The sequence below is a fragment of the Parambassis ranga genome, chromosome 9, assembly GCF_900634625.1.
Source record: "Parambassis ranga chromosome 9, fParRan2.1, whole genome shotgun sequence".
NCBI classification, from domain to species: Eukaryota; Metazoa; Chordata; class Actinopteri; family Ambassidae; genus Parambassis; species Parambassis ranga.
The window spans coordinates 9,315,585-9,342,129 of record NC_041030.1 but is presented as its reverse complement, the minus strand read 5'-3'; the positions used below and the strand labels follow the sequence as shown (position 1 = coordinate 9,342,129).

Sequence of the window (26,545 nt, the reverse complement as noted above, 5' to 3'; positions counted from 1 at the left end):
CACTGGGCAGTGTTAAATGTGTTCAATAAACAGCTCGGCATTATTAGTGCACATTTGCATGCAGCAATTGCTAGGAACTGTTGTACCTCTCTCATCTTCTCAATGCCGTTGGTGAAGATGTAAGCAATGACAATCCACTCTTGTGGGGATGGCCACAGGTCCATCTTGACCAGAACAATGTAATTAAACAACATCAGGTAGCCCACATATGCCATCTGCAAAAAACATGAAAATAAAAAAAAAACATGGTGAAATTAAGTGTATGGTTAGCTGATGCTGCTTCAAAATAAATACTGATTGCATCATCATACCGTTTTAAGATTTCATAACACATCTGGTGTCAATATACCTTTATATCTCTGTAACCCATATTCACTTTCACTGTTTCCATTAACAGATTAAATATATTTAAACATTACACTGATGAAAGTTTAAAAATTATTATAAAAATTATTTTCCTTGTCCCACTGCTGGAACCTGGAGCACCGTATATGGGCAACATTCACCTTTGTCTGTGTTCCAACCAACCAGAAGCCTCCTAGGTTCAGAGATATATCTAGCGCCCACCACTAACCACTCACTGATTGGGCCATAGAGGCTGGCTTCAACAGAGTCCATCCATACAGATCCCTTTAGGTTTAAAGTCTGATTAAGGTTATTTAATTTTTTTCATGACACCTGTGCAGGTGGTGGACAAGCTCCTTTATTTTGTATTAAGGCTTAAGGTTATGCATAAGTAGGAGTGAGATTTGCAGGATGTAGTTCAAGCTGCCTGCTTATGTGTCCATCTCCCATAGTAAGATTGAAAGGGCCAGCTGGGGAGTCATTTACGTGGAAACTGAAGGAAAAAGACCTAATACTGTATAACATGACTGTTCTTATTTAATCCAACATGCCAACTGAACATGGGGCAGAACTCTGCAGCAGGTGAACAGGTAATGAGCTGGAAACCACATCAGGACTCAACATCTGTTCTACAAGTGCAATCATTTAAATGCACCATAACATATTTTTCTTTCACCCAAAGGGCGAGGGATGGGTGGAGGGATAAAAAGAAGAGAGTAAGCAGTCAGAGAAATGGAAAATGGGATGAAACAAAGGGCAGTCAAAGGTTTCGTTTCAGTATAAATAAACAGGAAATTAAATTGAAGTAAACTGAAGGAGCGGAACATCAGGTCTTATCATTAAGACACATGCTCACAGCCAGATACTTAACCAAACACAAGCTACATACAGACTTCATAGAGATACGTAATCCAGGTATGTAAATATAAATATAATGTGACAAAAGCTAACTTTAACACTATCCAGTTAATCCACTGGCAGTATGCTGTGATTCAAAGATTTCAAAACAAAGCCCTGTGTGACTCCCCAACAGCAGTGCTTCTAGCAGTCTCCCCATCTCCTTCACACTTAACTCTCCCACCCTAGTAAAGCTGCGTAATGACAGGGTGGAACAGGAGGTTAATGACAATGGAAGCAGTGTGAAAGGAAAAGCTAACGGCAGGGAACCAGCAATTGATGCTGCTGCAATACAGTAAGCTGTGACAGTGCCAAAAGGAAGTATACGTAGGTGGTGTTGCTGAAGCCGACACTAACCGTATGGAACCAGAACTTGACAATCGGAGCATTGTAGAACTCATATATCTTGCGTCCCATGGGGATAAGGCGGTGGCGGTTCTGTACCTCCTCAACATCTTTCTTTCTGGATGTCTCTGTGGTCACCTTACCCAGCATTGCCTGGGCGATTGCAAGCCCCACATGGAGCGAGGGAGGAAGGAGTGAAAGGTGTGAGGGATTAAGGGGAGTGTGGGAAGAGGGAAGTGTGATGGATGGGAAAGGAGGGGGAGTCGGTAAAGGTACAGATAGAAGATGGAGACGAAGACAAGTGTGGAGGAGGTGTGATAGGAAGAGTGGAATAAGAAAGAAACGAAGGAGAGGGTTATATTATGGGCTAATGCACAGTTTCAATACCATAGTCAAAGAAGCAAGCACAGGCAATGCCATCATTCCAAAATGTGAGATGTGTGTTTGAGGTGGCGTTTGGGTGAAGGCTGATAAACATCAAGTATGACACGGACATGGACACTCATGGATTGTGTCTCAGACAACAATTAGGACGCAGAAGAGGGACAAAACAACGACAGGAAGAAGACAGAAAAAGAACAGGGAAAAGATAAGACATAGATATCTCATTTTAAATCTGCGACACATTTCATTATCCATGAGAGAGGGTTCAGAGCCCACTATTTTTATGGGTCATGGTCTTAAAGTCAACGCAACACCAGACCTCTGAGGGAGTTCATTCATTGAATTGTATTGTGAGTCAAGAAGTATTGCCAACCTGGTTCAAATAATCAAAGCAGGTTTAAGTTGGCAGGTCTTGGAACAGGTACAATAGTGACAATAAATCTAAAAATCAAATAAAAAGTCACAACTTGGAATAAAGCCTTATTTTTTTCTAAATAAGTGAAACATATACAGCTAAAAATTTGCCTTAGACACACACACAGACAGGGCCTTCAGGATAAACGAATTCAGATGCCAGTGCGTAGATCACACCATGCCTTTACTGCACTGAACATGCACATTAACTGATCAGTAAGTGGACACATTATTTTACTCTTTCAGTGTGGTTTATCTAAAGCATCTGAGGATACAACAATACAATCTCCCTCTGTGGTGTAGCAGACTGTTTTTATGTGTATGAATCTTTGTGTGATTCATAAGTATCTGAAGGTGCATTTTTACAGTCACAAACCAGGGCAACAGAAAAGGGCTGATTGCAAACGTACGCTCCGGCAGCAGGGCTCTTTGTTTAACACAGTGCCTGAAGGACTGCACGTGATAAAAATGGCCCTTTTTTTGAATGTTTGCGCTGGCTTGCTGGCTGCACTCAATGCAGATGGAAAGTATGTACAGTGGCGCTGAAAGGCATTCAACCTCAATTCAATCTCTTCATGGAACAACCACAGATCCAGTTCATGTATTGAAATTGCTTTTTTCCAGTCTTCATTTAAACACACAAACTGGATCTTGACGTGATCACCAGAATTGATTGTATTGAAATGGAACTAGCCCTAATCCTGCTGTACATCTGTGTCTATGCAGATGGACCAACTCTTCCACTGTGAGCTGGGAGAAGGTGCTCAGACTCTGCATGATTTAAGCTCTGCAGCAGCAGGCGTACATGGTTATATAATGCAAAAGCCTGGGCCTCCCATGCTCAGCAGCCAACATGCTGAGTGGTATGCTGCGGCAAGTCATCACTGATGGGAGAGAGTGAGGGGCAGCAATCGGCTAGCATACAGTACTGTACCTCAATCAGACCTGAGCTTGGAGAAGAGGGAAGAAAAATAGAGAAAGAAGAAGAAGAAGAAGAAGCCAGAGGAAGAGGGGCAGAGGGGAGGTTTGCAGAACTGAAAGCAAAAGAAGCGAAGAGAGTGCGGGGCAGAGAACGAGAGGGAAGGGGACAGAAGGGCAGAGAGAGAAACGGGGGAGATAGAGAGAGATGGAAGGAGAAACATACACGAGGGAACCCACAAGCGGCGACAGACTGAGACGCTACAACTCCACAACCATGTCTTTGCTGAGACAACGAGGAACAGGAAAGGCCGATTTGGCTGAAGGGTCCAGTTGGCCAGAATAGAAAAACAAATACGCGTGTGTGCATATGTGTGTGTGCATTGTGTCATCTCATTGTGGGCAACTGGTCCACCGGTGACACTGAATCTCAGCTATATGGTGAGTGATTAGTTTTAGACTCAAACAAAGCATGTGTGTATTGCCTTATCTGGATATGTGTATAGATTCTGAGATGCGGGGCTGAGATGGGTTCTCTCACCACGGAGTTGTACTGCGCCTCACAGTAAGATCTTACTGTGAACTCCATGTCTTCCTCCTCCTTCTCCTTGACGGGTTTCTCCGGCTCCTCCTCTTCCTTCTCCTGCAAATAGGCCTCCTGATCTTGGGGCATGTAGGACATCTCATCCTTGTTCTTGAACTCCAGGCTCAGGATGGACGGTGGCAAAAGCAGCCCTAGAATAACCTGGTTGATGAGCAAGAGTGGAGAAAAGTTAGGAGAGAAGAGCTGGAAATGTGGAACAAACCCATATATTGTAATTTCCCTTCGCATCAGGACGGAGCCTGCCTGCTGTTGAATGACAAAGCTTTGGTATTTACAACAGCTCAGGCAAGGGTTCTCATTGTGGAAGTCAATTATAAAAGCATTACTCCAGACAGGCGGCAAGGATGCGGCGCTGCTGCGATGGATGAGAGGGACACACACCCGCAGCAGATAAAGGAGGCAGGCATGCTGTAAACACTTCAGATACATGATAGTTAAACAAGAAAAGAAAACAGTGACTTAGAAAGACTGTAATGCCAGGGAAAGGTGAAGAACAAGGGAAAGAGATGGTGAAGAGCAGTGTAATCAAATGCCTTATCAGTGGACTAATAATTTCGCTGTTTTAATTGTGTCATTAGTCAGTCTACAGTGAACTGAAATTTAAGATTAATTATTGCATTCAACATACCAGGTGTGTCTGTGGATTTAGATGACTTGCAAGCAGTATAGTTTCATGGTGAAGGAATGGGGGTAGTGACCAGTGAAAAATATAATTATATCCACAACACAAAGAGTGATGTCTCTGCTTTTCTTGTCATCAGTCATATTAAGAGGTCAAAGGAAAAGGCATCAATACGGTGTCAGACTTATTGATGTGTGAAGACAGCTCGTCCGTGCAATTCTTTGTCCGTTTGTAGCCTCCAGCATCCATATTCTGACAAACGTTGGAGCGTTGGAGGGATGAAGCTGACTGCCTTTGCAACTACAGCAACTCAACAACGGACACAAATATTATTTTGACAACATTTTGACAATGTTTTTTTCTGTGTATCATGAACTCCTGGGGGCATTGAGTCTTGTTTGTTCCACTTGTGGTTTCCTCTCTGTCTTTCTGCTCCGATGAGTTTGCCTCTCACCCTCCCAGCTGCAAAGGCCAAACCATACTCAAAGCATTGCTCTGAGAAGCTAGCCAGCCAGACCCATCATCTGGTGTATGAATGTGTGAACCCAGCCTTCAGCAAATCCCAGGGCAGCTCTTCATCATAAATAACTGTAACCTCTCTGATCTGAGCAGCTGCCTCCTATCACCGTACCACCAGACGTCTAGAAGACCCATGTGAGCAAATGTTGCTCAAAATTCAACCACCAGTGTTAACTGAAACCTCTTAACCCGGCACAAAGGAATGTTCACTATATGAGCGTCAATGTAAAATATATAGGACACAATTCCATGGCTTTTTCAGTAATTAAGGTCAGTTCCTATGTCCCCTCTGGCTTCAGAGAAGGCTTTGTAGGCTTATGGTAATTAAGTTGTAGCAAAGGTTTAACCAGGAGGGCGGCATGTCCAGAAACTCATCACACTACAAGTGTCTGGGTATTATACTTCAATGAATCATTAACAGTCTCTTTAATTTTAATGAACTGCTTACACTTGTCTTTAGGCAGACACCTAGGTGAATGAAAACATTCAAATCTGTTTCTAGTATCTAGTAAGAAAAAAAAATCACTGTCCACTGCATGCTCTAAAGCCCACAGAATGAGTCATCATGGCCACACCACGGTGTTACATAGTCTACGTTGTAAATCTTCTGGTGAGATTTAATTAGGGCATCACTGTTGAGCTGTACGTCCATACCAATCATGACGATTTAGGGAGCAAAATAAATATTTAAAGAGATCAAATAATAATAAATAAATCAGATCTCAGATACACACAGATGTACATTTTACTGATGAAAATGTGACTTTGTCAATCCGAGCTGGTAGATGAACTGCACCGTGGCAACCTAAATTAAAGCAACTGCAAATGAATGTCGTATATGACTGTATTGCTTCTTTGCCACCAGTAAAAGATCTGAGTATTTTCTTCATGACTGTAGAAAGGTAATCAGCTTCACTTCTCTCTGCTTTGCAGATCCCTGCATTCTCACACATGACAACTGATTGCGGCCACTCTCAACAACTCTGTCAGCCCCTCAGGAGATCCACATGAGTGATTTGGACCACCTCTGCAGCAGTTTCTAACAAAGATAAGAAAGTCCAAGCCCAACTTTCCTCAATCCGAGGGACCCGGAGCATGCCAAAAAAACCACTGCAAAGTTGGGACTCGCTGTATAAGTATGACTTTCTTTACCTACAAGTTATACCCAGTGTCTCCCCCACTTGTCCTCCTACCTTCAGGCCCGAGTTCTTGCGCATGCGCAGGCGTCCCATCCACATGTCGGTCAGCAGCATCTGACTGCAGGTGTGAGCGATGAAATCTCGGTGCTTGGCCGCTACCGCCAGCTGCAGGCAGGTGGCGTTGCTCCAGTTTTTCAGCTCGTATGTCAGCAGCTTCATGGCCATCTGCTCATCCTGTTTATAGGACTGGTCTAGGAGTTCCACTGCCAGCTGGCCAAACTCTCTGAGAAAATATATGCAGGGCATATACAGGGACACAGCGTCATGAAAAGGGACAGTAATATGCTTTGTATGAATGTAACAACAAAATGAATCTGGTCAAGGTATCACTGACCATCTGGATGTAGACAGAGACAAGCGCACACACTCACACATTCACACTGGGGTTGGATTCTTATTTATTAATAAATAACGCACACAATGCACTAAAACTTAAGATGCCATTTACAAAATGTAGTGGCAGAAAAGCAAAAAAAAAGCAAAATGTGGATTCAAGGCATTGTAATATATCAGGCTGAAACAACCATAAATTACATTTTAAAATACAGAACAATCTTAAAACTCCATCAGTTACATCCTGTTTTTGCAGCCCTTTCCAGACATAAGTCAATATTCTTGGATCAGGTTTCGCCCTAATTTCAGCCTCATAAAGAGGCTCTTCTGCACACTCACAAAACTGATGGAGCTCAGGGGAGAAAAGGGGTTCATGATGCCATGAAAATATGAACGGATGAACTACTCTGTGTTTCTCGAAGGTAATGTAATGTATGTTTAAAAATCAAACATTGCACTTGTATTTACACAGTGTGTTTACAAGTGCCTTAAAAAGAAGACGCTCCCTACAGACTGTACCCACATGCATATATGAGTTCACACAGATTTCCCTTGAGCTTATACAAACACAGACTTACACATACAAAAATTCTCACAACCACACGTTACATGAAGATACAAAAATGTATGTAGCTGAATGAGCTCTTCGAAGGAAGTCAGCCAAATCTCTGTGGGAACTCATAATATGCCAGCTCTAAGGCTATCCTTTGAAACTGTGTGTGTGTGTGATGGAGGAGTTAGGGGTGGTGTGGCTGTGCTTCATTTGTATCTGAACATTTTTACCCTAATTAACAGATATTTCCGTAGCCAGCATTCTCTAACATTACCTTAATCTCATCCTTAACTAAAGATGTTGCATGTTATTAGATTTCTGTATGTATGTCACTACCATCCCATGAGAGCCTGGACTATTCTGAACCGGACAGTTTGCAGAGAGGCGCGTATCTGTGCATATGTTATGTGCATATATATATATATATATATATATATATATATTTTCTGTGTGTGTGTGTGTGTGGGCAAATGTTCCAGTCTAGACTCCCTGCTCAACTTTGCATCAATAATTAGTGTGTGTGTGTATGTGTGTACATCATTTGTGTCACCCACCTGGAGTTATGGTTCAGTTCCTGGGAAATGTCATCCACCATGTCGTTCTCAGATGCCTCATGCGCCATGGCCTTGCAAAGCTTACATGCCACCAAGGCCTTGGCCATGGCTTCTTCGCCATGCTGCCAAAAAAACAGCGCCATTTTCTGACGTTTCATGAGCACAGCCCACACCATCAGCTCATGGAAGGGGAAAGGAAAGTGGTTGATTTCTGGGTCATCCAAGTCAATGTCAACCTCCTCTTCTCGTTTGCGTGTTGTCTTTTGGCGGCCTCTACGGATTGGCATGTCATCCTGGGGGAGATTCAAAACAAGGGAGCGGGTTTGGAAGCTTCATGAGATTTTTAAAAAGGGTTTTAGTTTTTATAATGCATGCATAACAGGACAACATCAGTAAGTTGTCCTGTATACATAGGGTTGATCCTGAGCTAGTATGGAAATGTGGGGTCATTATAAAAGATGTTCCTCTTCCATATGCAGTGGAAAAGTCATATTTTGGAAGAGACCATACACAGTGCTACACACAAAGCTATCCCATAGAAGGAATAGGTCTCACTGTGAAGTATTTAGAACATTATTTCACTGTCTCTGGACACTACTACTACTACTACTACTACTGTTAGTCAGTAGATGGGGTGTGAGCAGGGCTGCATTGACCTCCAGTAATTTCACATTTTAACCATGTAGTACTATTGGCAGTTGGTCAAATACAGTCATTTGAAAAATGACTTTCAGTGCAACCTTACTTTGACAGACATTATCTCCACAAAAAAGAGATAATATGGTGGTCTCCATATGGACACTTGTAAAATTCTTTATAGATACTGATGAATGATAAAATGCTTTATAAAAAGGCAGTAAAGCACTGAGGGAACTAACTAGATTTTAACAGGCAAAAACAAGACAGAACACACAGTGACATACAGGGCGATGGATTTCACAGAGACACACACACACACACACGAAGGAATGCTGCATGCATGTTAGATATAAATATCTCTGAGACACATGCTGTGATAAAAGCCTTATGATGTGGGTTCCTTATGGTGTGTGCACCATGGATACATGAGCATACATCACAGCTGAATTACATAACCCTGTTAGGTGAGGCATTACCTATTCACAAAGTGTATCATATTAGATACTGTATATCTACTGTATAACTGTCTGGAGCATTTGTCTGTAATCGTTCATCGGGTCAAAAGCAGGTTTTTTTTATTTCATAATATGAAATAGTTTAGCCAAGTTGACTCAAATGAATAAATAAATACCTCAAGATCTTTCTTTTAAAGACTGCAAGGCACACAGCATACACTCAAAGACTGTTTAACTGAACATACTCAGACAGACTGCACACCCAATCACGTTACAAGTGAGAAGACTTTGGTGATGAGGAAGAGGAACAGTGAAGAAAGGACTGAATATCAATGTTGATGGGATCAAGACTCACCTCCATCCCCAGCAGTTTCAGGGCTTTGGGCTAGAAAAGCAACAAAACCATAAACAAGAGCAAGGGCTTGTTTTGTGGTGCACTTCAACACGGACACAAGACGGACACACTCACTCACACAAGAGCAAAACATATTGTTTAATATAGTAAGTCATTAATAGATTTCTTTAAAGTGGAAATGATGAGGAGGGATATAATTTTGTTGTGATTTGATTGACAGTATACTATACATGCAGCAATAATCTCTCACAGTTGTATTAAAGCAGTGTGTGTTTGTGCTTTTGGTACAGTACTCTGGATCTGTATTAAAGCAGGGCATGTATGAATTATGCATTCATGAGCCATCATCTGAGTTGGTAAAAATAACCCAGGTTTCCTGTGGGGGTTTTGATATCTACATCTATTTCAATGCTTTGTTCTTACGACGTGTGTTTGTGTGTGCGTGTGCACGATTACGCTGCCTCACATTCATTTTATTTAGAAAATCACAGCTAAACTGGCTCTCCCTCTTTCTCAGCTGCTCTCTCTTTCTGCCTCCTTGATCGGTCTCTGTCTCACGTGTTATCTGCGTCTTTCCAGCTGCTTTGTTGCTGCCATGCCTCCTCATACAATGAGATAAACAGGCGCACAAAGAGTCACACAAACACACACACATTCTCAAACATACAAAACACAGAAGTGCACCATCAAGCAGAAATATGCAGTTTCAGACACAGCTGTGTATATTTCTATTTTCATCACACCTGTGGAGGTGTGTGAGTTACTGAAGCAGAATGAGAGAGGTACAAATCAGAACATAAAACACACACCCTGAAATGTGCAGTATGTATGCGGTGTAAAACACACAGCGCTTACAGCATGACTTCACTTTCTCCACTTGAGTGAAGGGAGCTTCTGTAATGAAGTGTGCATATTCTCAGGATCATAATGGCACGTGATGAAGAGCCAGTGCTATGATTTCAAGCTTACAAATGGCTGTGCTGCACTGCCACTCTACTTGATGTGGAAATGAATACCAGAAGGAGCAAGACTCTTATGTTCGACCTCTGCTGATGAACAGCACCCTGATCATATAAAATCACTTAGTGTTGATTTAACACTATATACAGACCTGCTGTATATACAGATTATACAATTCTTTTGTTTCAATGTAAGTTTTAAAGAACTTGCTTTACATCTTACTGACCCAGGGCTGTATACGATACATGTATATATAATATATTATTCCAGTATGTTTAAAAGGTTCATCCAGTCAAGCATGTGATGATCTGTAAAAACAGAGTGTAGTTCTCTGCAGAGGTTCCTGTACTGACAGTTTTGTTGTTTGCTAAAGACAAGTGCACCAACTGGACACCGTGTATAATTGGTCTTTAATAATAAATATAAAGGCAACCAAATGTGCAAGAGAAGTTGCATTCTACAAACATAGAAAGTGTGTGTGACTCATATTGTATATTCCTGTAGCTGTCAATCTAAGGTCAAATCAATCGGTTTGATGGCTGCCCTTTAAATTAAACACTTATCTCTGTGCACATATCCTTTGTTATACTGTATGTATCAAAGTAATTTACTCAACTTAAGCATGAGGTTTTTTTTCTCCTAAAATAAAACTTGCTCATAAATCTGGGCCTTATATGAGGATCATGTCACTGACAATGTTTCATAATGAATGAGTGTGGAATCATCCACTCACCCTCTTGGGTCCAAACAGATTATGGTACAGAGTTCTGAATCTCTTCCTTGTGTAGTTACACCGATACGCCCCGCCCATGAGGTATTCAATGACCAGTCCGATGTCGATGAGGCTGATGCGGTAATCCGGGGGCAGGTTTCCCTAAAAATCAGACAGTGTTAACCAGCAACAACCCAAATCAAACTTATCAAGAAAGGAAGGGAAACAAAGAGTACAAAAACCAAATCATACACACTCACTTCACAAACTGTTTTTTTTTTTTGGCTATGAAAGAAAAACATGATTATCGGATTCACCTTGAAGTAGATCCAACTGAACCCTGGATATTCTCGCTTGGAAAGAACACACAATGTCAGTGAGTAAACCGCACGATAAGTAGGAGCAGGGGAAATGAGACACACAGAAACTCTCAGGCAAGATCTCTCTTCCAGTCTCTTTAATAAAATGTTATCTCCACCAGACTGTGGTTCTGTTTGTGGTTGTATACTTTACATTCTTTGCTTTAAGTGTGGAAACATTTTCCACCACTATTGTGACCAGACAAATGGTGCAGTTATCTTATTACTGAAAGCTCTCGGTGTTTTAAAGTCTTCCATAAATTCAAGAAGAGTACTAAAAGTTAGGAGATAATGAGATCTCAGGTGCTGTGCGAGTGAGACTGTGACAATTAAGAAGGATGTAAAACACTAAATGATTTGTCATAATTTGCATTAGGGAAATAATGAGATCTTCTCAGTGAGGTTCAATGCAGTCTTGAAGAGAAGAAAAGAGAAAAGAAAGTGGAAATGACTCATTAGCCTGGAAGAGAGTGAGAATAGCACGAGGAAAGAGACAGACAGCTATTAACGCCAGAGAGGGAATCACTATTGAAACATAAGTTCTTTCACGTGAGGACTATAACCATGTCAGCACTCAGTGCTTCTCCACAAGCCCTCTGCATCAACCCCGTAGTCATTATCCCGGCCCCGACTGTTTCTTTGAGATAAAGCAGTCACCTGACATGTCTTTACACTTTGCCTCGAGGTATAAGGATACCATCTCCCCTCTTCTTCAATCAGATGTGAGATTCTAGAAATCATCACTGTTCTCCTCATCACTACTTAAAGGATCATGCCCTGTGGTCATGTGAAAGACAGAAAACCCCATGGAAATTGTTGGCTTTACACATATTTGGACAAGAAAATGTTAAACTTCTGAAACCGTGCCTACAGCTTTTGTTAATTTAACCACTCTTCTACGCAGATAAGGAAAAGAGTTAAAAATCTCCTTACAAAATTTAGAAAGGATTCAAATCTGGACCCAAACTACAGTCCGTCCATTTCTTCCTTTCGAGACATCCTCACTAGGTTCAGCTTCACATGTTCTTCAAGCACTTTTTCATGTGATGCAGAATTCATCACTGAATCAAATAGCTGCAGGCTGCCCAGCCATTGATGCAGCTAAACATCTTTCTTGTACAGTACTCTGGCTAAATAACTCCTATCCCTGATGCACAGTACATTACTCAAAATGTTAGGTCTTTGCAGGAAGTATGGGGTTGTCTCCTCCTACAGAATTCATGTCTCAGGTGTAGGTCAGAATTGTGCAATCATTTTCTGATTGTAGACACTGCACTTTAAGCTTCCTGCAGATCCTGTAATAACATTGTAAGGGATTCTTGCTTTGGGTTGAATTTGCTGGTTCTCTCAGTCATGAGATAAGTTGGCTGTTGATGGAAGCTCCACTACTTGCAGATTATTTATCTCACAATGGGAGATATTTTAGATAATTTTAGCATTTTTAAATCCCTTGCTAGACTCATAAGCATCTGTAAATTGCTATATCAATATGCACTTTTTCAACTTTTCTTGTTCAAATATCTTGACAAAGCATTACATTTCAATGGGATATACTGTATATACTTATGTTTTCACATGATGTTACATATAAATCCAAACCTGTGGTGCTGACTATGCACAATATACATATATGCACCAGTCAGCGGTCAGCTGAACATTCCGTTTATTTCCTGGTGCAGAGACAGAAACTGTTTGTTTACAGCTTCTGTGAATGCACCAGGAGAGCTTACAGTTTTTAATTTTCCAGTTTGGTTGGTAAAGTCTCAGCTGGCTTACTAATAGAGAAACTGCTCGACTGAAAAATCTTTAGTCTTTGCAACACTTTGTTTTGTTGAGGAGTACTTTTGCCAAAATAATTAGTATGAGAACCTGAACTTCTAATTAATGAAGCAAACTCAAACATACACACAGTTTCCCTCCTGATATGTGAGACTCGAGGCATACGGTGATGTCTACCAACCTGTTGCCACAAAGTTGCATTGTTCATTTACTCTGCAGGAAAACCAATTTCTGCTTTGGCAGCTGCATTCCACAACCCAGTCTCTGTGTTTCTCCTGTTCCTTGATTTAACTTTGATAGAAAGGATGGCCCAGATTAAACCTGAAAGCCGCCTGTATTGGCCCTTAAGACTGTAGTTAACACAACACCTGCAATTTGAATCAAAATGTAATAGCCAGCTGCTGACAGCACAGCCGGGCAATCTACAGAGAATCACAGCAGTGAAACGAAACAGCGATGACGGGGAGGATCAACCAGAGGGATAGCAGTTTAATCTAATTACCATCATAGAGTGATACAACAATGACACACAAACACTCAGCTACACTACTGCAACTACACACAGCGCTGGAAGAAGATGATGGTAATATTATGCCATGCACTACGGTGTGCGTTTCGCATGTTAGTGAAATGACAGCGAGACATGATGTAAATATCTTTTTGCACCAACAGGAGATCAATGTTATGTTTAAAGGCAGGGAAGAGAGGCGAATACGACACACAGCTCCTTCAGCTACTCTCAGAGGAGGGTGCACGGCTTTACTGTAATCAGTAACATGTAAATTAATGAACACCTCTCAATGCTAATGGTTGTGTTGCTGACCTCTTCATCATCTTGCAGCTACGTGATCACTCTTAATTGGCAGGCGACATGTGGTGAGTGCAAAAATCTAGGTTGTTGTCTTCTATCATCCGTAATCATTAAAGTGCTGGTAGAGATGTGCAGCAAGATATAAGAAGAAAGATGCATTTTCCAGCTAAAACATATTCTAAGAAAGACAATTTTATATATTAATCAATTAAAAATAACATGAAAAAAGGTCTGTCCCATTTGAGGGATTCAAGAAATCATTGCACATAACAAAGACCACACTAAATTAAAACTCAGTGTAGGTCTACTTAATTCTTCTTCCTCTGCTTCACAGCAATTCCACTGTGGCCTCACTTTGCTCCAACACACGTTCTGTGGATAAAGCAATATTTAATACATGTGGTGTTTGTTTACCATGGCGGTGTGCGCCTTAAGAGAAAGAACAGAGTAAATTGCTAAAGAGTCATGAGAGGGATGTGAGTCGTGCATAGCACTACAACAGCCACTGCAGCCCGCAACTCCAGCTGAAAGAGAAAAGCCGGCCTCTATTTGCTATCAACACCAACTAGGGCTACCGAAATGTAAAATACATAAATTGATGCAAACACACACCACAAAAAAGCAACTGAAACTCTATGTAGTCAAGCATGTCATCTTTAATGTACAACATTCCCATGTAGTTTGACTGAACAGCCACAGAGCTGGAGGACGGCAGTGATTGTCGTACCTTTTTGACATCTCTGACAAGGTGGTACAGCGTGTTTGATGGTCCGTGACGCTGTTGGAAAAAGGAAAAACTCCAATTACGCACTGGTGGTTCGACGCCTCCACCAACCAGTAAAGTTTCAGTTTTACATCTATGCCTGTGCACACTCATGTTCAGATGTGGTGCTCAAAGTGACCTTTGACCTCAGTTGGATGGACAATTTAAAAACACAATGCCTGCAGGCAATTATTGACGCCATCGTGGGGATGTAGTATGTATTTATGTTGTCAGCACTGTGTGTGTGCTTGTTATTACCGTGTTGTAGAGCTCCTCCAGCCTGGAAAGTGTGAGGAAACGATGCATACTGACTCCATTCTCAATCAGCAGCTTGACAAAGTCCACCCTGTCCAGAACTAAGGCATCCAGCATCGCTTGCTCCAAGGAACCGACCTACAGCACACAAACACATGATGTAAATACAGTCAGTATTGCTGTTACGGTTCATTCATATATGTTTTTGTTTTACTGTTTAGGCTTCTTACTGGCCACTGCTGTCCGTAGATGAAGATCTGACTGCGTGCGATGTCCACCCTGTTCCACGCTAGAGCCAAACTCAGCTGGTCTGGCGCTGAAGCATTGGCACCTGCGGTATGGGTTGGCAGGTATGAATTAGTATTTAGTAGAGACACAAATTTTGTGCCCCATTACATGACTGCAGATGATTAGTAGTATTTGTATTGAGAGTGACATGTTGGTCTTTGTTCTTCGGATTTATGATTCATGTATAAAAAATGGACTACAACCATTTTTCTTTGATTTTCTGTATCTGTGAGAAGTCTACCAAGCTCAGGCCCTCGTGTAACATCAACACATATTTGTAATGTAATGACAGGAAGAAGACAAACACAGAGCTACAGTATTTGACAACTAAAGAACAAAAGATCCAATTAGCACAATGTAATACTAGATAGAGGACATGTTTACCAGATTCACAAGCTCACTGACAATGACATCAAAAGAGATGTATTGGAAAAATGGCTCCTCATTATTGTGGCAGATTTTCCATCTTATTGCTGTAAAAAGGAGTTTAGTTGATATACAGCTACTTAGATATTCACAATGTAACTAAGCACACGAATGCCACTGTGTCTCCTCCTTCTTGTCATTAAATTAGCCTGGTCATTGCATTTCCATACATCTTTTGTTACATACAGTATGTATATAAAATTAACTTTATATAAAATAAAACTGACTTTTCATCTGACTTTCATAAAACTGACATTTCATCTGTGAAGCAGTGTCAGTGTAACACAGTACAAAATGTACCCTGCCTTTAATTCTTGCCTGGCACACTTGAACCACTGTTGGCTAAAACAAAACCTCAGTCTGCTGTTCACATTAATAATTTACCTGCACACTCCAAGGAGAAGAAAAATGGGAAAGATAAGGAACCAATTCATCTCACCATTTAAAAAAATCCACTGTAATTTAAGCTATGATAACAATCCCCTGTGTGTAGACAAGGAGGTGTAATTTTTAATAGGTGGTAATATCATCACTTTGCACAGTGCTCTCTCTCCGGCTTACAGGCCTGCACAGCATTACTGAAGCTTAATGGTGTGAGTTCAGACAGAGTCGCGCTTATTAAGAGCTTTTTCTAGTGATGTGTGTATATTAAAAGGCAGGGTGGCCCCCGCTTTATCAAAGGCCTGTGACTTCCTTCTATATGCCCGCAGGGAGGATGAACTGAAGCCGACTGAGTTTATGTACCCAGTCTTCAGGCTATTGACTACCTCAGACAGCAGGCCATCAATTACTCCCAACTCCCACTTAGACCCTGCGTCTTCAGCTGCTGTTTCCTTCCTGCTCTGTCTCTTCCTGCTTGTCTTCATCTCTCAGCTCTGGATCTGCTCCTTCCACACAGCACACTTCTGACTGCGCTGTGTTTTGCTGAGCTTCAGGCACAAGCTTTAGTTCTTCAGTGAAGGAGTTTAATCCAGTATGTTGAAAAGCTCTGAGGCAGGATGTGACTGATTGCATTTTACTCTAAAAGCCTTAACGCATTTCATTTACTCAGCTGCAAAATGAGACTTGCATGTAAATTGACCCTTATCCTTTTGAACACAGAGCATGTTTTGCCCCCTTTTTTAAGGGTTCCCCTCTTATTTTTGAATTTGCTAATTTCTTTCGTCTCATTTCCATATTCATATTGCCTTTTCCTTTGATTTCATTTACTTCATCATCTAAAGACGTTTTGTATCGCAATGTGTAGAGAAATCATTCATCAAGATGACTGAGAGTTGCATGCATAAGAAAAGAAACAGAGCAATTAAGATAGAGATCAGGGAGTAAAGCACGGGCCGCAGAAATCTTGCACCTTGACTGCTACACGTGAATTATTGGAAAGACGTTTCTCCCTCACTTGCTCTATCTCTCTCTCTCTGCAAACTCTCCTTTTGTCTCTTCCTCCCTCTCTGTGGACTGAAATGTTTCTCTGAGGAACAATATCTGAGATAGTCAATCATATGCTCAGAATTGCTAAGCAGTCCCACAGGGCTCACTGTTTCTTTGTAGACTGCACATGGACGTGTGTGTGTGTGAGAGAGAGAGAGAGAGCATGCAGACTCTGGTGGGTCATATTCCTCAAAGAAGCAGGAGCAACCATGATCAATACCAACTACCGGATAACCAATTGAATGTATGGATCCATGAATAAAGTGTGTCTGTGTGTCTGTGTGTGCTGAAGGGTGGGTATGGGAAATGGTGAAGAAAAAGCAAAGAATAATGGAAATTTAGGGTAATTGCTATGTCTACACACAGCAATTTTTCAATTGTGTTACTCAGTTTGATCATTCACTGTCCTCATTGGTGAAAGCATTATAGTTTGCTGCAGCATAACGATTGTCTGGAGTGTCTGCTAACTATACACCAATAAACCAAAGCCTTATGACTGACCTTATGAATGGGCCAGTGTAGGGAACCTGAGCCCACTGACACAGTCCATTCTGTGAAGAGGGATCAGTAGCATATGAGTCAAGGTGGTCATACTGTTCTGGCTCATCAGTGTCATTTCACTGTGCCTTCCCTCAGGTCTGTGTCACACAGTTAGCATGCTAATTCTTTGTGTGGCAGTGCAGCACATGGAAGAGGACATTAGCACACAGACAGACATTTCCTTTCTCTGAGGAATAATTCCTGAGACTCAATATTCTGCTTCGCAGTTCGACTGTGTTTTCTCTGCACAAAAGAGCCCCTATGTCTGAAGATAAGCTATTACAATGTTGGACTGTGAGGCACGGTCTGCAATCCTGGTAGTTCTGCAGAACTGAAAAGCTTCTGTGGAAGGACTATCCTAAGCTCCGATGACCCATCCCTTTTACAAAGTACTTACTGACCTCATGAAATATGGATTCCATTCATACAAATTAAATTGAAATATATACTTCAAAAGAGATGGCACAAAAGAGATAGCACTTTTAATAATTTATTGGCAACTGTAAGTGTCTTCCTGTAATTATTTGTCTCTGGCCACAGAGTTAATGAGCAGCTGTGCTCATGCTAATTCTACAGCTGTCATTTTTATCGCATGGTTTTTATTACCACCAGAACTCATGGCAGGCTCTCTGTTAATGCTGTGGCTGGTAAGAATCACAACCTCCTTTGACCCTTATCCTACTGAACAGAAAGCATATTTAGCTGTTTTGGCTAAACGTTTTAAATTACCTTATTACTCCTGTCTCATTTCCATATTTTCATATTTTCCCTTTTTTTAAATTTCATTTACCTCATCATCAAAAGTTTGTTTTTCTGTCCATGTTTTATGATTTCACTTATTTATTTATCTAAAGATGTTTCCAATTGAAATGCAGAGAAATTAATAGAAAAAATATACACAAATGAGGGATGGATGAAAAGGTAGGAGTGAGATTTGTTATACGTAAGAAAAGAAGAAAAAAAAAGCAACTATTGTTTGCATTTAAAGGAACTGATCGGTGATTAGACAGATGAAGTGGAGATGCTGACAGCAACAATATAATGTGTTGTTTTATGTAGAGTGACATTGATCATTTTCCTCACAGCCAACAAACTACAGGCCTGTTTTTTAATACCTACCCTAGTTCTAGTTCTAATGCCTAACTCCAATCACAAATTAAAAACCTGATGGAAGTGACATGGCCTTTGTAAAAGCACATTTCCCCACAATAATATGACAGTGTCATAAGTGTGTTACTGCACAGCCTATCCCAAATGACAAAGGGACTAAAAATCAGTAATAGGAGCTTTAAGAGAAAATAAGCCTTAATGAACTGTAAAATATAAAGGTGTGCTTATAGAATCTATAGATTCTATAGATCTATAAATCTAACGTCCGACTGTAAGAAAGATGGTTTCTAAAAAAGCTTCCTTGTCCTTTTATGTACACATTATTACAAATAAAAACAGTTTTTTGAGGCAGAAGTGAAACTAAAACCACTTACTGTACAATCATGTTCCAGTGCGCGCACACACACACACATAAATGCACACACCCACCTTTGAGTAGTGCAGTGAGGATAGCAAGGTCAATGTCCTGATGGCCCTCTGACCCCATCCGGAAGACTGTTATCTGAGGGACAGAGAGGGAGAGAGACAGACAGACAGAGAGGGAGAGACAGACAAATGTGAGCATGTCAGTGAGAGGTGAGCTTTTTTTCTACACAAGTGCCTGAAAGTCACTTTGCTCCTCAGTCATTCTGTTACTGTTGGATTGAATGTATCGAAGCTTATAGCATAAACAGTTTCAGTCACATCCTGAGTAGGAGTGCTCTAATTTGCTGGATTAAACTGCTTTACTAAAAACACACTGCCGCTGAGGTGCTCACAGGAGGAAAGGGAGGAATTGCTCAGATGTACTGTATCCCCCCCTCTCGTGTCTCCTCTGCAGAAAGCACCACTAAACTCACATGCAGCATGTTCATTGGAGGGATGGAGTGAAGGGATTTGCTGAAAAGCAAAAGGATGACAAACGGGGGAGATCAAATGATTATGAACTACTGGTGCTCTCCTTTACTATGGATAGATCTGTTCTCTTTTTTGCAGTGTCTGATGACATTTCTAGGATTAAATATTTTACTCTAAGGCTAGTAGAGGTCTTCATCTGTAATGTCAAACATATCTTTTAGCTGCATATTTCATATCCTGTGTGAGACAAACTTAGGGTGCGCTGATGAAAGCTTCAAAAGTCAGCTGAGGAGTAAAATCTGAGAAATGGGACAGCTTTTCTGGATTTTTTAAAGTCACGTATACAAGCGCGTATACACACAGTCGTGTTAACATGTGTGCACATGCTCATGTGTGTGCATGTGTGAAGGGCACCTTGTGGGAGCTGTGTATTGAAGAAAGCGTGTGCTGAATTCCTGATGAGCTATTGCTCTAATCCTTACAACCACCCATCTATCTCCTCCCACCTCCCTCCCTGCAGCCCATCTCCCATCGTATCCCCCAACCCCCCTCCCCCCTAAATGGCTTCATTTCGTAGAGCTCCGGGAATCTGCAGGCTATGCTGCTGCTGCTGCTGCTGCTGCTGTTCCTGCTGCTGCTGCTTCCCTCGGGCACTGCTGCAATGTTGTAGGCGAACCCTCCTCTTTCTCCCGTTATATCCCATATTTCTACCCCTTTTACACAACCTTATTATACAAAAGTAATTAAATTCACATTGATGATTTACAGCATATGCTATGGATGATATATTGTCTCCTCCTTAGAGACATATGTGAGACACCACGTAAGACTTGTGTCAATCACTACAAAAACAAGGACAGTTTATAAAAGTCTGTGTGTGTGTGTGTGTGTGTGTGGTGGTCACAGTGTATATTCTTTCTCCAGGTGAAATAGCAGTGCAATGAGATGTGAACATATTGATTCAGATCTTCTTGAATGGGGACTCCAAAGAGTCGGTGCAGCGTATAATTTCATTTGCCTCCGAATAATGCTGCAGCACAGTGTGCACCCATTGGCCAGATTATTATATGCTAGATTACATCTTTGCATTCACTCGGTAAGAAGACATTGAGGAAGCCATCTGTTGAACATTGGTATGATCTTACAAAGTGTCCCTGTCTTTGCTGAAGTGAATTAAATTAGTATGTGTCTATGCAGCGACTAGAAAAAGGTCACACACTTATGTATGCAAAGCTGTGATCTTCTAACAAGATCACTTATGGAGATAACCCATCAGACAAACAAAGGGAGAGGATGAGAGTCGAAGAGGGAGAGGGCAGCAGGCTACAAATTTTAAAGGCTGTATTCATCTGTGTGCCTATTTCACCCAATCACTAGACACAGACGTCTGTTTGGCCACTTGTCAATTACACCCTGTAGTTATCATTATAGCGCAATAGAGAGGCCAACACACACACACACACACACACACATACACACACACTGAGGAAGCTACTGGGGGAGTGTCCCAATCTCTGAGTCCAGCACCCACACACACACGCATCCATCAGGCAATGGATTATGGTCTGATACATGTAAAATGATTATGGAAGACATTCACCATTGTTTCTATTCCCCTCTCCCATTCAGACATCTCTACCTTCACTCCCTTTCATGCATTCATCATCTGATCCAACCTCTAATCTTACAGCATCCTCCCACTGGCACACCACCCATTCTATACCTATACTTCCTCTCTATTTCTTCATCCCTCTTCTCTTTCTTCAATTACACCCCAAGGTGACCCTGTAGACATCCACTACCTGGTAATCATAGAGGTAAACTTGCTGGTTTAATACCAATAATCTCACAGTCATCAATAAGTGTGTGAAGCAAAAGAGTTCTTGAGTACTGTGAGCACACATGTTTAGCACAGTGGTCGGCACATCTTCAAGTGTTTTTTCCCCCTCACGTTGCACAAATTCACCCATCTGTTGTACATTCCAGCTCTTTTGACAGGTATAGAGACAAGAAGGAAAAGAGCATGAAGGATAAGAAGAGGGAGACGAGTGGAGGCAGGGATTGGGAGAGCAGGCATGAGGCAGCAGGAAAGAGGAAGTGTGTGCTAAGCAAATGGAAAACAGAGGGAGGGAAACTAGGTGCAGACAAATTGAAGGCGGATATAAGGGATGAAAGTGGAAAAAGGCATTGCCATCTTCCTCAGCATGAGCGGGTTCTGTTGAAGGATTCGTACATCTGCAGAGGCTGTGAGCTTCATGCTCAGAGGATCAGAAAACTGCTCTTCACACCCCAGCGAGCCAAGCTGACTGCAAAACATTCATCTTCATTTAGCAGACAAACACCCTGCTGACACTGGTAGGCTACATGTTCATACTAGACACAATATTATACATGTATGTGTCCAGAAAGAAGAATATATTCTGCAGGCCCCATACATAAACCGTGGTACAAACACAGAGTGACAAAGCCCTTCTGTTTTCATCTGTGCCAGCATAAAATATTTAACTGTGTGTTTATTTCTCTCATTCTTCAGTACCAGAACAGAAAAAAGAGGAAATTTTCTTTCATGAAATTTTAAACTGATAAACTACCCTGCTGATAATCAACCGAGCGATCTTTCTCTCTGTGTTTGTGGCTGTGGATCTTTACTGTACCTCATTTTCCCATTTCCTATCCTCTCTTCTCTTATTTGCTCTCACCCTCCCTCTTTCCCTCCATCTGTCCCTCCCATTTTTCCTTCCCTCCCTCTCTCATGGTCCATTTAAGTCAGTCCTTTTGCTCTTCTATACTCTCTTGTCAGGAGGGCGGGGGAACACTCTGGGCTGGTGGTTCCTTCTCAATATTTAATTCGAATTAAACATATGAGGACGATTCTACCTTTAATTTTTCATGCAATGCTCGGAGATACCATGGTAGCCATCTTGTCCACCCTCACTTTCTCCCAGAGGAAAAAGCAGTATTTGTAGAAAGAACGTCACTACACTTTTATAATGACATCATATTCACACTTTTTCACTGACATTGTTAGGAAATTGTTCCACCTTTTAAGAAGGGATAAAAGAAACCTTATGTGGATATATGAGGAACATATTTACCCTAATCATACAGACAAATTGTGACATATGCTTTCTGTTAAAATTCCCTTTAATTGCATTAGCCCTGTGTAAAACTCAAGCTTGCACATTAGTCACTGAGCAGGCAATTATTGCAATTCTGTCTTCCGATGAACATGGAACCCTATAATTTATCATCTACCAAAACAGAACAGGGGAAATGAGCCTGCACACACCAAATGTATGAAACACAGAACAGATAATTGTGATTATTGTTTGTAGTTCCACAGTAACATTCCCCCTATTGGTGAGAAAACTGATCATGTTGCGGCTTGAAATGACAATATCAAAGCTAGAAATGTTTGCTGCAACCTCTGTGTCTGGCAAAACAAAGAAAACAAAACAGACATGTAGATTCTGAGTGTGTGCATAATTAAGATTCTAAGCTCTTACTGCCTCTTTAGATAAAGCATCAACATCCTGGGTATGATATAAACAAAGCAGAGGCAACAAGGAAATAGATGATGCACAAAAAGTCTATGAATAAACCAACAAGCTGAAAATAAGGAAAAAGCCAGACAGTCTTTCTTTAGTCTTCTTCCTTCTGCTCACTCTGCCCACTTAACTGAAGCTGCATGCTCTCTGTCACTCATACAACATCCTAGCTAGTCTCCTTTCTACCTAATCTTTGGTCTTCCTGCTGCAGAACCAAAAAAAGAGGAAAAAAAAGGCATACTGGCACAGGCACTCACATTGTCTCGTTCACACAATTACCCCTTTCACACTACAAAACTGACTCATGAACTTGCCAGTGTGAAGGAGTCAGCAGCAGCCTGGCTCTGTGACCTGGTTCTTGACCTCTATGTTAACATGGGGCGCTGGTACAAACACGATTTGGTCACCAGTCCAACACAGAAAATCCAAGGAGTATAAATCACACTATGTATTTGTCACTACATTATCTCCATTCTAATCTCAAACACACATAAACTGTGCACATACACAATCCTACATGTGTACAGCACATTCGGGAGAGTTGAAGAGTAAAAATGCACTTGGGGCATAGACGCATTAAAATAGGAGTTTCTGTTTCATCAGATTTGTGTGTGGTGGAGAAGCTTTCTGTGAGCTGGAGAGGATAGCCGCTGTGATGCCTATCAGCCTGGAGGGTGGTGAAATCAGCTCAGTAAGAGAGACAGCTAGCTGGCAGACAGCAGAGATGACATGTCTATATAAGTCTGGTCTCCAACAACTGTAATTAACAAATCATCTTGCATGCACTAATAACTGCAGTGAGTGTTTATGTGACAGGTTTACAAGATAAGAAGGTTACTGCAACTGAATGCAACATTAGAGTTTGTTACTAAAGTTTATGTAATCAGAGGATGAAGCTTCTTTTTAGATTTACCTGCACCTGCCCTCTGCTATTTATGGCCGAGCAGATGTATAATGTAGTGCAGGCCTGCCCCACTAGTTCAAATACAGAACAATGAAAATAAAAAGACTATAGGTTCACTCCCTTTATGAGGAGCTTCCACATTTTCAATGCTCAGTTTCAATACAGCTGTGGTAATAATAGTGTTGTGAGTTCAGAGGGAGAGGCAGCATCAGATTATCTGGACTTTACAGCTGCTCCTGCAGAATGAATCACACCCCATTGTTCTGCTCTGCTGTACTGTGTTCAGAGGATCCATCAATGTGAGCATCAGTCAGTCACTGGAACCCCACTGAGAGCTCCAATCAATTCACTTACACTCTGCAGAGGCATGACCAATGCTGGGCTGCTATGTTTGCATACTTGAATGCTGCATACTGAATATGATGTATACCACATAGCAGTGTGTAGCCTATGTAAAAATGTATGGAGACCTCCAGGCAGTGTGAACATTAAAGAAGTATATTTTGAAAGTATCTTCTTCCAAGGAGGTATCAAGTTATCAAATTAGCTGGTGAATGTACAGAGGGAGAGCACCATGTTACTACTTCACAATAATAACAATAATATGTAATTGTACAAATACGAACTCCCTAGAATATTTCCTTTTCTCTAACTGAATCTTCATTTTCCTATTTAGGGACATGGCATTTGTCCCTAGTCACATCAACCCTAATTAACTGTCTAAAAGTCTGACCCAAACACACAAATACACCCCCCTCTAGACAGACAGTGTTTCACAGCATTAATAAGAGGTTGGCAATACTCTAGAGTGACTGAGAGCCCTCCGCAGGGAAGCAAGATGTGTGTGACTGCTGTGCTTGACAAGACTCGTGTGTCTTGACTTAAACACTGCCAAAGGGGTAGAAACTCTGAAGGTGGAGGTCATTTGGTCCCAGACGTCATCCGAATGCATTTACATCCACTTAACATTACATGTCATACATAAAAGATGGAGTAATAACAGCTTCAATGAAAGTTTAATGATGAGAAAGCTTCATTTGACAAATCCATTTTATTTCTCCTGCACATATTTTGATTTTCTTTATACAGCCAAGACGTCAAAGTGGATGGTGATCCTGGTGTTACTGGTTTAATGGTGTGTCTGAGTGTGTGTCTCTATTTGAGTTTACTTAAATGTTTCATACTGCATCTAAATCTGCACACACACTTACACTTGTGCTCTAAATCAGAGTGTATAAACTGTGTGTCTGTCATAGAGGATGACTCACCAGTTCCTTCTTCTTCATGCACTCCATGAGAATGATGAACAGATGTTGGGCTTGTGTGCGGCTGTAGGTGAATGTCTTCTGGATGGTCACAAGCAACTGGTCTCTTAGAGACTCATTAATTATGCTGCAGAGGCAGAGATGTGGTGGAGAAAGAAAAGAAAGTGTCAGGTTGTGGGTCAGGTAGAGGTAAAGAGAAGAAAACTGTGACAAGGAAACAGGAAAATTAGATTTATTTGTCAGTAAGTGCAGCCAAGGTTGGCTGGGACTCTAAGCACCATTATCTCAGAGTCCTTGATGAGATTGCAGCTTCACCAGTATCTGGATATGTGAAGCTGTAAAAACAACTCTGAATGTATTCGAGAAATAGAAGCAAGCTTACTTTTTACTTGTGTTATTAAAGACATACTGTACATCAGCACATTTCACAAACATTATTGCACGTTCTTGCATCATTTTCTTTTTTTTTTTCAAAATATCTTTGGCACAATGGTGTAAAAACATAAAAGTGAGCACTAACAATGAAAAAGAACACAGTTATACTGGCACATTAGTGTTTGCCCTTGAATCACAGGACAATGTTCACATGTAAGTGCATACCCTCCCTCCTCAGAGTATTTGTGTCCAAAGGCCAAGATGTCTGAAGCTCTGCCGCTGCCGTCACACACCACAACAGGGACCGGAGGGGTGTCCCTGAGGTATTCTAGCACTATGGAGATCACATTAGGGCCTCCTTCCACGATCAAAGCCACCACCGGCACACCCTGACCAATACCTGCACATAAAAACAAGTAAAAGCAGGAGAAAAAGTGAGTCATTGTAGAGAAGGATGCGAAGAAGAAGAAGAAGAAGAAGAAGAAAAAGGCAGAAGTACTGAGTCTAAAAATAGAAAAGCTGTTCTAAATTTGTTAAGGTGTAATTTTGACACCTCAGGTGTTCATGACTCTATTGTCATGATGCTTTCTAATTATAAGAGGATTTTAAAAAAGCACCAGTACCAAAAATAGCCCACTTTGTGCTTTGTGCTCTCTTCTTAGAGATGTGTGTCTAAGAGAGAGAGAGAGAGAGAGAGAGAGAGACAGTTTCACTAATCCCTGTTCACACAAAATGGCTCCTTGCCTGCTAATCACAGGCTGTTCAGGGTAATTATGTATAATTAGCAGGTGGGTTTGCTGTGCTTGGTGAGATTATTTATAGGAGGATATAGTAAATTTAAAGATTTGATTTGTGGATGTGAAAGTTATTGCCACTTTTGGTTCTTTTTTCTATTTTCCTCTATTTCTCATTATAACGCTGAACATTGCCTTAAACCACCATAAACCCAGACAACCCCAAAATCACATTCTCTATTACTCCCTCGTGCTTTTCCCCCTTTTAGTGGTCTAACTCCAATCCGTTCTCTAAACCCTTCTCCCATCGTCCTG

The 26,545-nt window shown here is 41.3% G+C and overlaps 1 protein-coding gene across 3 annotated transcripts in view; it reads right to left on the bottom strand.

Moving 5' to 3' along the window:
- trpm3 (transient receptor potential cation channel, subfamily M, member 3) overlaps nt 1-26,545 on the bottom strand; it is a 101,944-nt gene that overhangs the window by 7,370 nt on the left and 68,029 nt on the right. For 2 of the 3 annotated variants that reach the window (XM_028413350.1, XM_028413351.1), the window contains exons 7-20: nt 25,722-25,896; nt 25,125-25,248; nt 18,997-19,069; nt 15,006-15,106; nt 14,779-14,913; nt 14,485-14,535; nt 11,126-11,161; nt 10,830-10,970; nt 9,137-9,166; nt 7,688-7,980; nt 6,242-6,470; nt 3,845-4,048; nt 1,600-1,740; nt 87-215 (exon numbers count right to left, since the gene is read on the bottom strand). In XM_028413350.1, the coding sequence (XP_028269151.1) occupies nt 87-215; nt 1,600-1,740; nt 3,845-4,048; nt 6,242-6,470; nt 7,688-7,980; nt 9,137-9,166; nt 10,830-10,970; nt 11,126-11,161; nt 14,485-14,535; nt 14,779-14,913; nt 15,006-15,106; nt 18,997-19,069; nt 25,125-25,248; nt 25,722-25,896 (1,862 nt within the window). The remainder of the gene's footprint in view (nt 1-86; nt 216-1,599; nt 1,741-3,844; nt 4,049-6,241; nt 6,471-7,687; nt 7,981-9,136; nt 9,167-10,829; nt 10,971-11,125; nt 11,162-14,484; nt 14,536-14,778; nt 14,914-15,005; nt 15,107-18,996; nt 19,070-25,124; nt 25,249-25,721; nt 25,897-26,545) is intronic. The other variant, XM_028413352.1, reaches the window with a different exon arrangement.